Here is a 13,607-nt window from a genome sequence, read left to right as displayed (position 1 = left end):
AAGACACAGGTAGGTGGGTGCACTGGGTGGTAGGAAGATGGGAGAGCAAAGCCAAAGGAATATTGCCATTGTATCCTATCTTTTCTGACATAGGGAATTGTGACTACTTTTAGAACATCAGATTACTTACTAAGTAAGACTCAAGAATGCTGCTTTGCTCCATAAAGCCTTTGTCAATACTTAATCAATTTGGGCTGCTATCACAAAACTACTGTAAACTGAATGTTGTTGTTCAGTTCAACATTCTGTTGTTTAAGCTAACAACAGAAATTTATTAACAGAAATATATTTCTTACAACAGAAATTTATTTCTCACAATGCTGGAGACAGTGGGTTCCTGGAGAGGATTCTCCTTCTGGTTATGTCCTCACATGGTGGAGAGAGAGAGAGAGGAAGCAAGCTCTCTCATCTCTTCTTACAGGGCTCTAATCCCATTCGTAAGCCAGTTACCTCCCAAAGGCCCCATCTCCAAATACTGTGGCATTGGGGATTTGGTTTACAACACATGAATTGGTGGGGTGAGGGAGGGGGACACATTCAGTGCATAGCAGATACGCAGACGTGAATGTTGAATTACTGAAGGGTAGCCGTTGATGCTTGCTACTCTCCGTACATATCAGGGGAGGTGCCACATTGATTATTTATTTCCTAAGCACCATGACTAAATCACTAATTAAATAATTACAATGAAACATCTCAATAGGCAAAGACCATCAACAAAGGAGAGAAATAGCATTAAAATTTGCTTTTCTGGTGTATAAAACAGGCCATCACATCTTTTCAGTACTTGCTGTCATCCATGGTTTTATGCCATCAATAATTTCCTGTCTTAACAAAAATAGAATAACAAGCTGATATTTATTTAAATATTTAGATATTTATGACTAATAAATTTGGAATTTTGCCCCTTAGAAAATAACCAAAGTATTTTCTTTTTCTAATTTAGGCCACTGATGACCTTGAACATGAAAACAACAAAAAGGTAACAAAATAATTCTCTCGTGCATTTTGTTTTTATTACCAGACACCCATATGTGACCTCTAAAATGGAACATTGTGTCCTCAGTGTTGTTGATAAGCTCTCTCCTCTGGCCCATGGAATGTCAGGCTTACCGTTTGTAGGTATAATATTTACATGCTTGAGGCATCTAATTATAAGAGTCTTCAAAGGAAAGAATTAATCATAGTGATAAAATGATTAAATCCTGGTAAAAATCACAAAACTAGGGCAGGTGGGAACAATTTCTCTAAAAGTAGATGTTTAATGCAGTAAGGCATTTTCTTAGATGGAATTAGAGATTTCATTCCTAGAATAGGGTTACATAATCATTAGCATAATGAGTTTGAAAATAAAAATGGCCTAAGAGGTCATTAAATTCATATTACAGCATAACAGAAAGATGATGTTTGTTCCGATTACAATGACATTCTGGAAGATCATTAGTTAATTTCACACTGTATACCTTCTAGGATTCTTATTTGATGTTATTAGATATCGGCCTTACTGTAAGGAAAGTAAAGTTACATTTTCAGTTTTTTTTATCCTCTTTAAAGTTCTTCATGGTGATCAAGGTGGCCTTTTTTAGTAAATGTGTATGGTTTATTTATTACACAATAGTGAGACTGATGACAGTCACAGGCAAAAATTTGCCTTGTATCTCACACTTCAGATCTTCAGAAAATACTGCCTTACTGTCTGTGGGGCCCTGCCTTATTTGGAGTGAGACCCTATCTTCTTACTATTTAAATATTAAATTTGAAAGAATTATAGATAAATCTGATCATAGTCCTCTCCAAAAATGTTTAGGAGTACACTCTTCTCTTATACTAGAATTTTATAAGGTATTGGAATCAACAGTGCACAGATTGACTGAATTTGGTCACTGTCATTTATTAGCTAAATTATTTTAATCCTTGAAGCTTTAGGTTTCTCAGGTGGTCAGTGGATAGGACTCTAATCTTCACTAAGCATCTTGACAGTGAGGAGGTTGTACGTGCAAAAATTCATCCTGGTGCCGAACAGAGAGTAGTGACATTATTTATTATCATGAAACACACAAGGAAGGAACAGACCTTATTTGGGGGAAAGAGTGTGTTGGGACATATGAAAAAATGATCAATGTAAAAATAAGTTACATTATTTGATTATTTATCTCAGGCTTTTATTGGCGAAATCAGTTTGATGATTTACAATGCTCAGGTTAAGTCATCAGTTAAGACAAACACATGGTCCAATCATTTTTTTCCTCGTGGATTACACTACATGATTAAGCAATTTGTCCATGTAGATTCACTCTATGCAGGAAATTTAGCTTTTTGAAGTTTTCAACAAAATGTTGATCACTTTTGAAGGCATTATTTTTGTGGTTGCTTTTGTTCTGATTTATCAAGAAATAAATTAAAATAACTTGGTTTTCTTCCCTCTGTGGAAAGTAGTGCCAATTTCAATATGTCCTATGTAGCAAGTTATCAGATTATTTTAAGATTGAGTGCCTTTTTCAAAATACAATAAACCACTTATGTATGTGGCTTAAATTCTAGAGCAGTGCTCCTGCGAACTGTGATCCCCAGACCAGCCGCATCATTAGCACTTGGGAACTAGCTAGTGATAGAAATGCACATTCTGGGACCTCATCCCAGACTCATTTCATCAGAAACTCTGAAGATGGAGCCCAGGAATCTGTGTTTTAACAAGCACTGTAGGTGACTCTAATGCACACTAAAGTTTTAGAGTCACGTTTTTGCCTTTATGCCTCAAATTGTGAAAATATGAATGATAATACTCGCTGTACATATGAGAGGCCCACTATGGTTTCTTAAATATTTTGAAGTCCTTTGCAAATCAAGAGCTGTCTTAAAAATGTAAGAATAAGCTTAATATTTTATGATTATCTCCTTTTGCATTATTTGGAACTAGAATAGTCATTAACTTTTTAAATTATCCTTTAGCATAACGGAGGAAGCAAAATCTCTTGTTCTTTCATTTATGTGTCAAATGATCTTTAGTAAGGAAGTTTGCAGCATGTATCTGAGTCCCGCTGAAGTCATCGACATGCACGTTCTCTTCATTGTGCTTGTAGGGCCTGGTCACTGTAGAAGATGAGCAGGCGTGGATGGCATCTTATAAATATGTAGGTGCTACCACTAATATCCACCCGTATTTGTCCACAATGATCAACTACGCACAGCCCGTAAAGTTTCAAGGTTTCCATGTGGCTGAAGGTAACCCCAAAGGTTAAATGCAATAGCCTTTTTTGTCTGCTTTTCTTTTATTGTGCTGATGAGCTCTGATCTGGCTTGTTGCCATTTTCTTTTCTGGGCATGGGGACAGTTCCACCTCACCTTATTTTTGTTTCACAGACCATAACAGCCACGTGTCCTTGGCATGTGGTGACATTGCATTGTCATTCCCCACATCATCCACTGGGGGGCTCTGGAGACTATGGATTTGTTGGTGCTCTGCGTGCTTTTAGAATACTTCTTTTAATCAAAAGCCGGTCTTCAAAAACATGAAGTGTTTAAAAACCTTTCATAATTATTTCTGGGGTGAGAAGCCATCATCATCATCATCATCAAAAATACATATTTCAAGGGTGGCCATGGCAATTGGGGTACACATAATTTGTTTAGGGATTTCAAATTTAATCCAGCACACTTTTTTTTTTTAAAGTCAGCAGTCTCCATCCACAGGATGTTAATGAAACAGGAGCTACTGACAGGATAATGTAACATTGGCCTCCAAAGCCTAGTGATTCAGGATGTAATTATGTTTATTGCTTGTCTTTCTGTGAGGGTTTGATGGCAGGGTTTCTGAGTGCATCTTTGCTTTTCTTTTACAGAACGCAACATTCATTATAACATGTCTTCTTTTAATGAATCGGTGGGTCTTGGCTACTTGAAGACACATGCGATTGAATTTGTAAAGTATCCTAATGTATCAAGTGGAGTGAGTGTGCTTTTGGTTTGGCAGGAGTCTGAAATAGATTAATGGCTAATATATAAATAAGTTTGTAGAGCTAATAGAATATGTGTGAAAGATCACGGCAGCTGTGACAATCTGCCCAAATGGGAATTGTTTTTATAACCCACACGTGAATTGTGATTTTTTTTCCTCTTAATCATTTATAAATGTGAAATTTGCTCTGTGTTGTCTACATGTTTGTCATTGTTGGCCTAGACCTTTGTTTTAGCTCTGTTTATTTATCTCTGCTGTAGAACGATTTTTTCTGTTTTCCTTAATAAATTACACAGTTATAACAAACGGCAAATGAGTCGCATTTACCCCAAGGGAGGCCGAGTCGATTCCAGTAATTACATGCCTCAGATTTTCTGGAACGCTGGCTGCCAGATGGTTTCACTGAACTATCAAACCCCAGGTAGGAACTGATGTCCAGTGACCCCAAATTCCATGAGAACGCTTTGACAGGATGGTGCAAAGCAGTTGCCATCAGTTGTCTGTGGGCATTTTTTAAGGGAAGCAGACATATGGCAAAACAATGTGTTGTATTTATATAATGGTGAGAAATTAAAAACCCAAAATAGAGCAGTAAAACAATGGTAGAAAATAAAATGTTTTGATTTAAATTCCTTTCATAAATGCCATGACTCTTCTGCTAAACATTATCCCCTATTCTGAAATATTTCTAATTGTTCTTCTTCTTGGATCAAACTTGTTTTCTTGATTTCCAGAGGCAGAATTAAGTGAGAAGGATTTGAATATCTTTATACAGTAACTACTCATTTCTCTTTTGATGTACCCTGACCACTGTGAACATTCAGCAAATATCAGTAACACAGTGGCACCTCACCACAAAAGTACAGAATATTTTGGAGCAAACTCCACTAAAATGGTGTATAAGGAGTAATATATTCTTAGAAATACTAATATATAACTTGGTTTTCCCAAGTGTATTCAAAAGTGCGTTTCCAATATATAATTATTCTTTTTTTTTCTGAAAAGAGAATGAATTTTTTAGAAATACATAAACAAATTGTTTAAGTTTTTGAGGTTTGCTTAAGAGTTAAGATGAGAGATAGCAAAATCGATAGAAATATGCTGCAAAGCCTATTCCCTGTAACAGTTGATTAACGTGGTTCTTAAAATTGGTCAAACAAAATAAAACCTAAAAAACAAAAACCCTTTGTTCTTCAGTCCTTTGCTATATGAAGGTACTTCTAATGTTTCCCAATTTGGGACCTTTTCCTTTTCTGGTCTATCCACCATACTTTGAGAATTCCTGTCCACTTTGTTCCTATTATCTGAACTGATTGAAAGTTCCTCTGACATTCATCCCTTTGGCATAAGCACGAGCTGACTGTATTTCCCACCCCTTGGTGGAGTCCCCTCAGTGACCAGAACATCCCACTGGGGTCATCATTCTGCATGGTGTCCCCACAGTCCTTGCCAGATTAGACTAGTTACCAATACAATAAAAAGGCACTGCTGATTTTACTTCCTTAAAAAGGGGTTAGGTTGTATTCTCGGTTGTCAGTGAGTCCGTTCTGTAGATCAAATGATCATAACACAGTTTATTCACCAGGCCAGCCTATGTTTTATTCTATGCTAGGTTTAGCCATAACATTTTTAAAAAGAAGGAAAAAATCTATCATTTTCCCCATTTCATTTGCTGATGAGAAGAAAGAAGATTGTGTACACGTGCAAGAGAAAAATCATAAGCCATGCCCTGCCAGTGTATATCTCACTAGAAGAATTCTCTGTAAAGTCTCACACTGGGAATGAGCCACCAGTTTTTACGTGATACTTACTTAGTTCATTTTTTATTTTTTTTTATTGGGTGTTATATTCACGCTGGCCCTACTGGGTATCTCTGGTGTCCCCTTCCTCTGGAATCATGAGGCACCTGCTCTCCAATTGTATAGCAGGTTGGACATCTTTATTCTCAACACTAACTGAACAATCATATGACTCATATATACTGAATCCGCTTTTTAAAGCAATCCTAGCATGATCTTTATGAAAACACATTTTATGTTTAATTTAAATTAACCACAAGGTCATTTCAACATGGAAGAGAGTTGCATGCCTTAAATAGAACTAGTGGTATCTCATGGTGTTAAAAAGGGCCTTTGGGCCTAGGAGCAGTATCTGATTTCCATTGCTTAAAATCACCCCATTAGTATCTTCTTTGTCCAGGGAGACAGGATTCTAAATTATTTTTGTCTCTTGACAGATTTAGCGATGCAATTGAATCAGGGAAAATTTGAGTATAATGGATCGTGCGGGTGAGTAATGTGTTTTAAACTATTGTCACCTAGTTTCAGAACTCCATGCTACAGCTATAATGAAACCATGTCATTTTTAATTAGGGGCTGCTGAATTTATGCTGGATTTGAGGGATAGGTTAGAAACAAACGAAATTACTAGATAGATTATATTTGCAAATATACATTCTTCACATCTGCGTTTTACTAAGCAAGATTTTTTTTTTAACCAGAAGTTAAGCAGTTTATCATATACACTCTAGACTTTAAGTCTCTCACTTTAATAGTGGAGATGTTTATATCAGTACAGGTAATGATCTCTGCTCATTTGGACATTAACTGGAAACACAGACATTAAATATGTGTATTTTCCCTAGGAAAAACATAGGAATGAAGTTAATTTCATATATAATGAAGTTGTGGGTGTCAAATTGAATTTATTTCAGCTGGGAATACACCTTCATCATCTGTTTATCCTTTTGTATATCTTGTAATAACAGTTATCAAAGAATAATGCAATGAATGTCATTCTAGTTTACCTACATAACACTCTTTAAAATCTGTGAACCAAGAAGTGAAATAGGAAATGTTAATCCACTGAAATGCTAAAAGGTTAAATGAAATACAAAGTTAGGATTCTATAGAGATGAAAAAGGTGCGTGTCCATTTTTTCCCCACCCATCTGTCCCCAAACAACACTACAAGTAAATAATCCCAGACCACAGTCCAAAGGCCTCTAGACTAATCTAGTGGATGGATCCGTCCCATCCCGTAATGCTACTGTAAGGAAGTACTTCATTTCATGGTGGTTCCTCTGGTTGGATATCTTAATTTTCATCACTGAAGATAGCTGGTCAAGATACAATTTTTTAGCCATTGTGTGTTAGGTATGATTCTTCAAAGCACGCACTCCCTACCTCTGCCTGCCTGACGGCTGATTCCCTGCCAGTGTGACTACACACGTGAGTGACTGCCCTGTCACATGAATCACCCACCACATGCATAGCTGAGCATATACACAACAGCTTCCTCTGCTGTGTGCTTTGAAAGAAATAAAAATTATACTGTTAGGAAGAAAAGGGCCAAACACATATTCAGAATTTTGTTTAAGCTGTTTTGTTGTTTAATGCCAGGTGTTCAGAACCAGGAGATTTTGCACATTAATGGCTTGATAGACCCCCAGTGGTGGGCTCAGGCGGTGAAGCCCCAGAGGCTGGGAGTCCACAGACCTGAGGTTGAATCCCGCTTCTTAGAGTACCAGCTCTGCTGCCTTGGGCGGGTATGTTAGGCTCTGAGCCTCGATTCTCTGCGTGATAGAATGACGACAGTAACACCTGCCACATGGGGGTTTCGTTCAAAGGAAAGAAGAATGTCTCTTTCCTTGAACATGAAGGGGAATTGACAAAGACTCTTTCCTTTGACTATAACCAAGTTCTTTTTCACTAGGCCCAACCTTGGCCCTTCCTCTCTATCCTTGTAGAAACTGTTTTGACCAAAAATCCTGCTAAGTCAGTTTTAGGGAAAATCCCCCACCCTTGGTATCTGGCCCCTCTGGATATCTTATCACCTGGCCTGACTTTAGCAATAATGCTATCAAGTCAGGTTAGCCAGAAACCCCTTATCCTTGACGTTTCCCCTTAGTAAGTTTCCATCCACTCACCCTTCACCCTGCTCCTTGGCAATAAATCCCCACTTGTCCTCATTGGAGTCAGAATTGAGGCCCTATACCTATCACCATGACCCCCTTGAATAAAATGTGCCTTCCCATCTTTACTTTGGATAAATTTTTCCTTTAATAGTTGTGACAGTTCAGTAGTGTTGAATGAGTGAGTGAGTGTGGAAGTACTGTAGGAACTGCAAATCTATGCAAAAGGGAGATTTAAGAAAAGCTTAAAGACGTTATTGGTCACACACAAAGACCATGCAAAATTCAATGAACACTGTGCTGAAAATGGGCCTTTAAGAAGCCTAGGTGGCTGGCTGGTTGGTTCAGGTGGTTAGAGCTGGTGCTGATAACACCAAGGTCCAGGGCTCGATCCATGTGTACCCACCAGCGGCCAACAAAAGGAGCCTGGGCGGCAGCTGCAGCACTTGTGGTTCCCACAAGACCTGCCAGGGCTGGCTGTGCTCACTTCTAGGAACACTGCAAGTGGCCCAGTGACAATGTACTTAAATGACTTTCCATGCAAACCTCAGGATCACCGACAGCTGATCCTGGCATACTGTCATGATGCAGGAAGAACTGTTTCTAGATTAAAAAGGTCCCAACAGAGTTCTGTATGTTCTGCGTTTCTTTTGAGGAGTTTCTGCATTGCCATCGTTAGTATGGTCAGCATCTAACTCTGCACAACTGTTCATTTTAAGTGCATTCGTGTAATGTGAAATACCTTCCGAAAAAAGGGCAGTGATGCTACTGTAGCCCGAATTCTGTGCTGATGAGTTTGAGGCCATGTGACCAAAAGCATACAAGCCACCAGAGAGGGTTAAAAATACACCGTGCAGTGGCACAGCCCAACTTGAGGCACTGATGGTATTGTTCAGTCTTGTGTCCCTTGATTCCTTTTTCCCCACACCCAGCTTAAGGCAAAGGCTGTCACCAACAGAGAAGAGAAGAAATCATCCTCTCCTATGCTAATGTGCCCCTTGGGGGCCAGCAACACACAAGAACAGGGCGCAGGAGCACAAGTCCTGGGTGCAGGAGCACGGTGCCGGGGTGCAGGAGCACAGTGCCGGGGCTCAGTAGCACGGTTCTATCGCGCAGGAGCCGGGGGCAGGAGCACGGGTCCAGGTCGCAAAGTCATGGGACACTGCATGCCTCTCACTGTGTTACCTTTGTCATTTTCTGCCCACCTACAGGGACTTTTTAAAAAATCCTTGTGGGCTGTTTCTGAGGACTGTGTTTCTGTAAAGAGGCATTCTGTGCCTTTTAGTTCCAGCATAGCAAACAATAGCTGTTTTATATAGAACACCAGTGTGCAAAGCACACAAACACTCCCAGGATCTAGCAACAGTAACAAAACATCAGAAACCCGCCTGGGAATACCCTCTCTGCTCCGTGGGCTGATCTTTTTGGAGGCCACACTATTGGCCCCATATGTGTGAGTTTTACCAGGAATGTAAGCAGTAGTTTATAACAGGTTCATGTTTAAAGATGGAGAAATGAAAGGCATTTCTCTAATCCTTACGAAACAAAATAGAATAAACTAATAAATCTTTTCAGGCTTTCATAGGAAATTGTATGATTGATATTGACATAGCATGATATTTTATAATTCAAAGGCACACACTTATATAACATTCTCAAATTTGAATGTGACTTATCATCCGTGGCATCTTACAGTTGTAATCAGCAGCCGTTTTGCTTTGTTGCTGGTAAATAAAAGTTATAGTGTGATTAGCAATCAATGGCATCTTAAGATGGATGAAATAGGGACGGTGAAGAGGGAAGATTAGATAAGGGGCATAAAGAATAAGTATGATTTGTAACAATGAATATGTTAATAAAAAATAAATTTAAAAAATTAAAAAATAAAATAAGCACTGAAAAATTTTTTTAAAAGATTGATGAAATAGGATGTACTTCCTTAGGACCCCCATATTCTAATTCTTGTGGCTCTTGTCCACCTTCCTGGCTGAAGACCCTTCCTCTTTCCCTCTTTTGCCTTCCAAGGCCCTGCAAAGTCCACACATAATCCTTGGGTCCCTCCCTTGCCAAAGGCTTTGGCCTATGCCCATGGCCCCCACACAGACCTGGATGCCTGGAATGAGTTCATTTCCTGTACCAAAAGCACCAGACAGGACTGGCTACATAATTTGCAAGGCCTAATGCAAAATGAAAATGAAGTATGGAGAATTTGGAGAATTTTGAAATGGTGGTGCAAAGCACGGAACTTAGCATGAGGCCCTTCTAAGTTCCAAGGTCAGGGCCCTGTGCAGCTGTGCAAGGCACACATGCAAGAAACCAGCGCCAGCACCCACCAGTATCCGCCTTCAGCTCCCCGTCAGTGCCCGGGCCCTGGGCCTTTACGGCCACCAGTTATGTGAGTGGCAGCCTCTGCCACTTCCTGAGGCTGCCTCGAGCTCAGATCGAAAGGAAGAAAGAAAATTACAACAATCAGAATAATTCGTTGAACTTTCCAAAGGAGAGAATGGAACCAAGGTCACCGGGAGGAGGGTGGGGGGTTATGAGAAACTGGTAAAAGGCCACAAAAAATGATTACATTGTGTAATTTTGAATGTACTAATCCTGATTTGAGCATCAGATATTGCACACAGGTATTGATATTCAGCGCAATACCCCATAGATATGTACCATAAATTATGTTTCAATAAAAAAAAAAGACAAGCCTGTTGAGTGTCCTATTCCAGTATCCCAGACCTGTCAAACTTCTACATACTCTGTTTTATTCTTTTTGAGTAAACAAAATGAACTCATTTCACTGAAGCCCGAAGCCTGCCTGCTTTGGAGAATTGGGTTAGGTTTCTTGCCCTTTTCTGGTGACATTTCTAGTTTGGATCAATTCCTTCTTTCACACAGTAGTTTTCTTCTAAGCAGATCCGAAAGGAAGGACTATGAAGGATGTTTTGACACTGAGACATCTTCAGTATCATGTTCCTCATTTTTTGGTGGGTGAGAAAGGGCTCCTGTCCCTGAAGAAATGGCAGGGAGAATGTTGGAATGCTGTGTCTCTGGACAGCAACTGCTCAAGGAGACTCTGCCCTGGAAAGACGACTCGGGTGCTGTATGCATCTCAGAGTCCCTGCCTCCCTCAGGAGGCAGAATCCCTCACTTCACGCAACTAGAATCTAAATGCTGCCCCTCTGTGAGAGCCAGAACATCCTTCGTGACCTCCCTTCATGGTCTACGCCAGTCACCCCCCCCCAGCAAGGCTGGTGGGCTGCCATTAGAGAAGTGTGTGTCATACCGTAGCTACCCATCTACCTTCCATCCTAACTCTTTAGCTTCTGCTGTATTATCATATTTTCTAATCCTGTTGCTAACACGAGCCACAAAAAAAACCCAAATCTTAAAACTCTGAATAGAGAAAACAATCTCTTCTGCATGTTAGATAGCTTTTGTATTAATATTTTGAGTTTCATTCTCTTGGAGACAGAAGAATGCTCAAAATCATCTTTAATATTTGAAAAATTCTGGAAACTCTATACTTGATCAAATAACCAGTGTCGTCCTTCAGGGTACTTTCTGGGGTTATCAAATGTGGGGTTACTTTTTAAATAATTTGTTTCTGTTCAGACTTTGAAAACAATGAATGGTAATTTTGTCACAACTAGAACACAAGCCATTAAACTTCCCTTTAAGGAAAAATATCATGCCTCAGGATCCCTTTTTGGTTGTGTTTTTAAAGATAATAATAAATTTGACATCATCTAGACTCAAAATTCTTGCAAGTTATAGTCAGAAAGAAAGTGAGAACTTTTATTCCCCTCAATTTTAATTATTTTACATGCTGCCAGTATGGATCTGACCATTACATCTTAGGCACAAGTGGTACCAATTTGCTTTGTACCCTATGAATATTCATAACCAATAAAAAAACAAGACAAAACATTTAAATAAATAAATAAATAAATATTGGCAAATATTGGAAGCAAAAAAGTAAATAAATTTTTAAAAAACCTATAGTTTTGTAAGAAGTGCTTTTATTTTCCTTTATATACTGCTCATATTATTGTGGATTTTTTTCTATCTCTGGTTATACTCAATTCTGATAAATAAAAAAAATGGGTTTTTATTTGTTTTAGAGAGATGAAGACTTTTTACACCAGTTTCAGGGAAGTTATGGAATCCAAGGTGTGATTACATGACCACTACTGCCCAGTGGGCATAAGGGACAGACATTGTGTAGTTGGGGTACATTGCAGAACATTTCCATCACCTCCAAAAGAAAATCCATATCCTTTAGCTATCATCTCAAGTACCTCCTACCTCCAGCCTTAAGAAACCACTGATCATTCTCTGTCTCTATATATTTGCCTGTTCTACATATTTCATGTAAATAGATTCATATAATGATCTTTTATGACTGACTTCTTTCACTTAGCATAATGTTTTCAAGGTTCATTCATGTTGTAGCACGTACCAGTGCTTCATTACTTTTTATTGCAGAATAACTTTCCACTGTATGGATATACCACATTTTGTGTATCCATTCATCCATCAGTGGACGTTTGGGTTATTTCCATCTTTCGGTATTATGATTAATGCTGCTGTGAACGTTCGTGTGCAAGTTTTGTGTAGACAGTGTTTTCATCTGTACTGTGTATGTACATAAGAGTGGAATTGGTAACTATGTTTACCTCTTTGAAGAACTGCCAGACTGTTTTTCAAAGTGGATACACTTTTACCAGCAATGTATGAAGGTTCCAGTTTTTCCACATCCTTGTCAACACTACAGTTATCTGAATTTTTGATTAAAGCTATCCTAGAGAGAGACAGTGTGTGTGTGTGTGTGTGTGTGTGTGTGTGTGTGTGTGTGTGGTATATATGGTTTTGATTCACATTTCTGTCGTGACTAATGTTAAGAATCTTTTCATGTGCTTATTGGCCGTTTATCTTATTTGGAGAAATGTCTATTCAGATTATTTGCCCATTTTAAAAACTGGGTTGTTATTTATATATTCTAGATACAAGCTTCTTATCAGATATATGATTTGCAAATATTTTCTCCCATTCTGTGGCTTGTGTTTTCACTTCCTTGATAGTGTCCTTTGAAACACAAAGTTTTTATGAGAAAGTCCAATTTGTCTATTTTTTCTCTTGTTGCTTGTGCTTTTGGTATTACATCTAAGAATCAATTGCCAAATCCAAAGTCATGAAGATTTGTTCCTATGTTTTCTTTTAGGAATTTTATAGTTTGGGCTCTTACATTTAGTTCTGTGATGCGTTTTGAGTTCATTTTTGTATATAGTATGAGATAAGGGTCGGTTTTTTGTTTTGTTTTGTTATGTTTGCATGAGGCCCATCCAGTTGTTCTAGCACCATTTTTTAAAAGACCAATTGAATGTTCTTGGCATTCTTGCCAAAAATCAATTTGGCCCTAGATACATGGATTTATTTCTGGACTTTCAATTCTATCTCATTGATTTATATGTCTGTCCTGTAGTACTAGACTGTCTTGATTGCTGTTGCTTTGTAATAAGTTTTGAAATTGAGAAGTGTGAGACCTTCAACTTCGTTCTTATATTTTAAGATTGTTTTGCCTATTCTTGGTCTGTTAAGTTTCCATGTAAATTTTAGGATCAGCTTGTCAATATCTACAAAGAAGCCAGCTGGGATTTTTATGGGGATTACAATAAATTTGTATATTAATTTGGGAAGTATTGCCATCTAAACGATTGTATTCCAACCCATGAATACAAGATGT

The 13,607-nt window shown here is 38.4% G+C and overlaps 1 protein-coding gene across 1 annotated transcript in view; it reads left to right on the top strand.

Moving 5' to 3' along the window:
* Positions 1–13,607, top strand: part of PLCB4 (phospholipase C beta 4) — a 404,723-nt gene that overhangs the window by 321,189 nt on the left and 69,927 nt on the right. Inside the window, exons 20-24 of the mRNA XM_063092112.1 lie at positions 947–982; positions 3,081–3,222; positions 3,840–3,924; positions 4,252–4,376; positions 6,192–6,243. Of these exons, the coding sequence (XP_062948182.1) occupies positions 947–982; positions 3,081–3,222; positions 3,840–3,924; positions 4,252–4,376; positions 6,192–6,243 (440 nt within the window). The remainder of the gene's footprint in view (positions 1–946; positions 983–3,080; positions 3,223–3,839; positions 3,925–4,251; positions 4,377–6,191; positions 6,244–13,607) is intronic.

This window comes from Cynocephalus volans, chromosome 1 (genome assembly GCF_027409185.1).
Source record: "Cynocephalus volans isolate mCynVol1 chromosome 1, mCynVol1.pri, whole genome shotgun sequence".
Lineage (NCBI taxonomy): Eukaryota > Metazoa > Chordata > Mammalia > Dermoptera > Cynocephalidae > Cynocephalus > Cynocephalus volans.
This window is presented reverse-complemented; position numbering and strand designations above follow the sequence as displayed.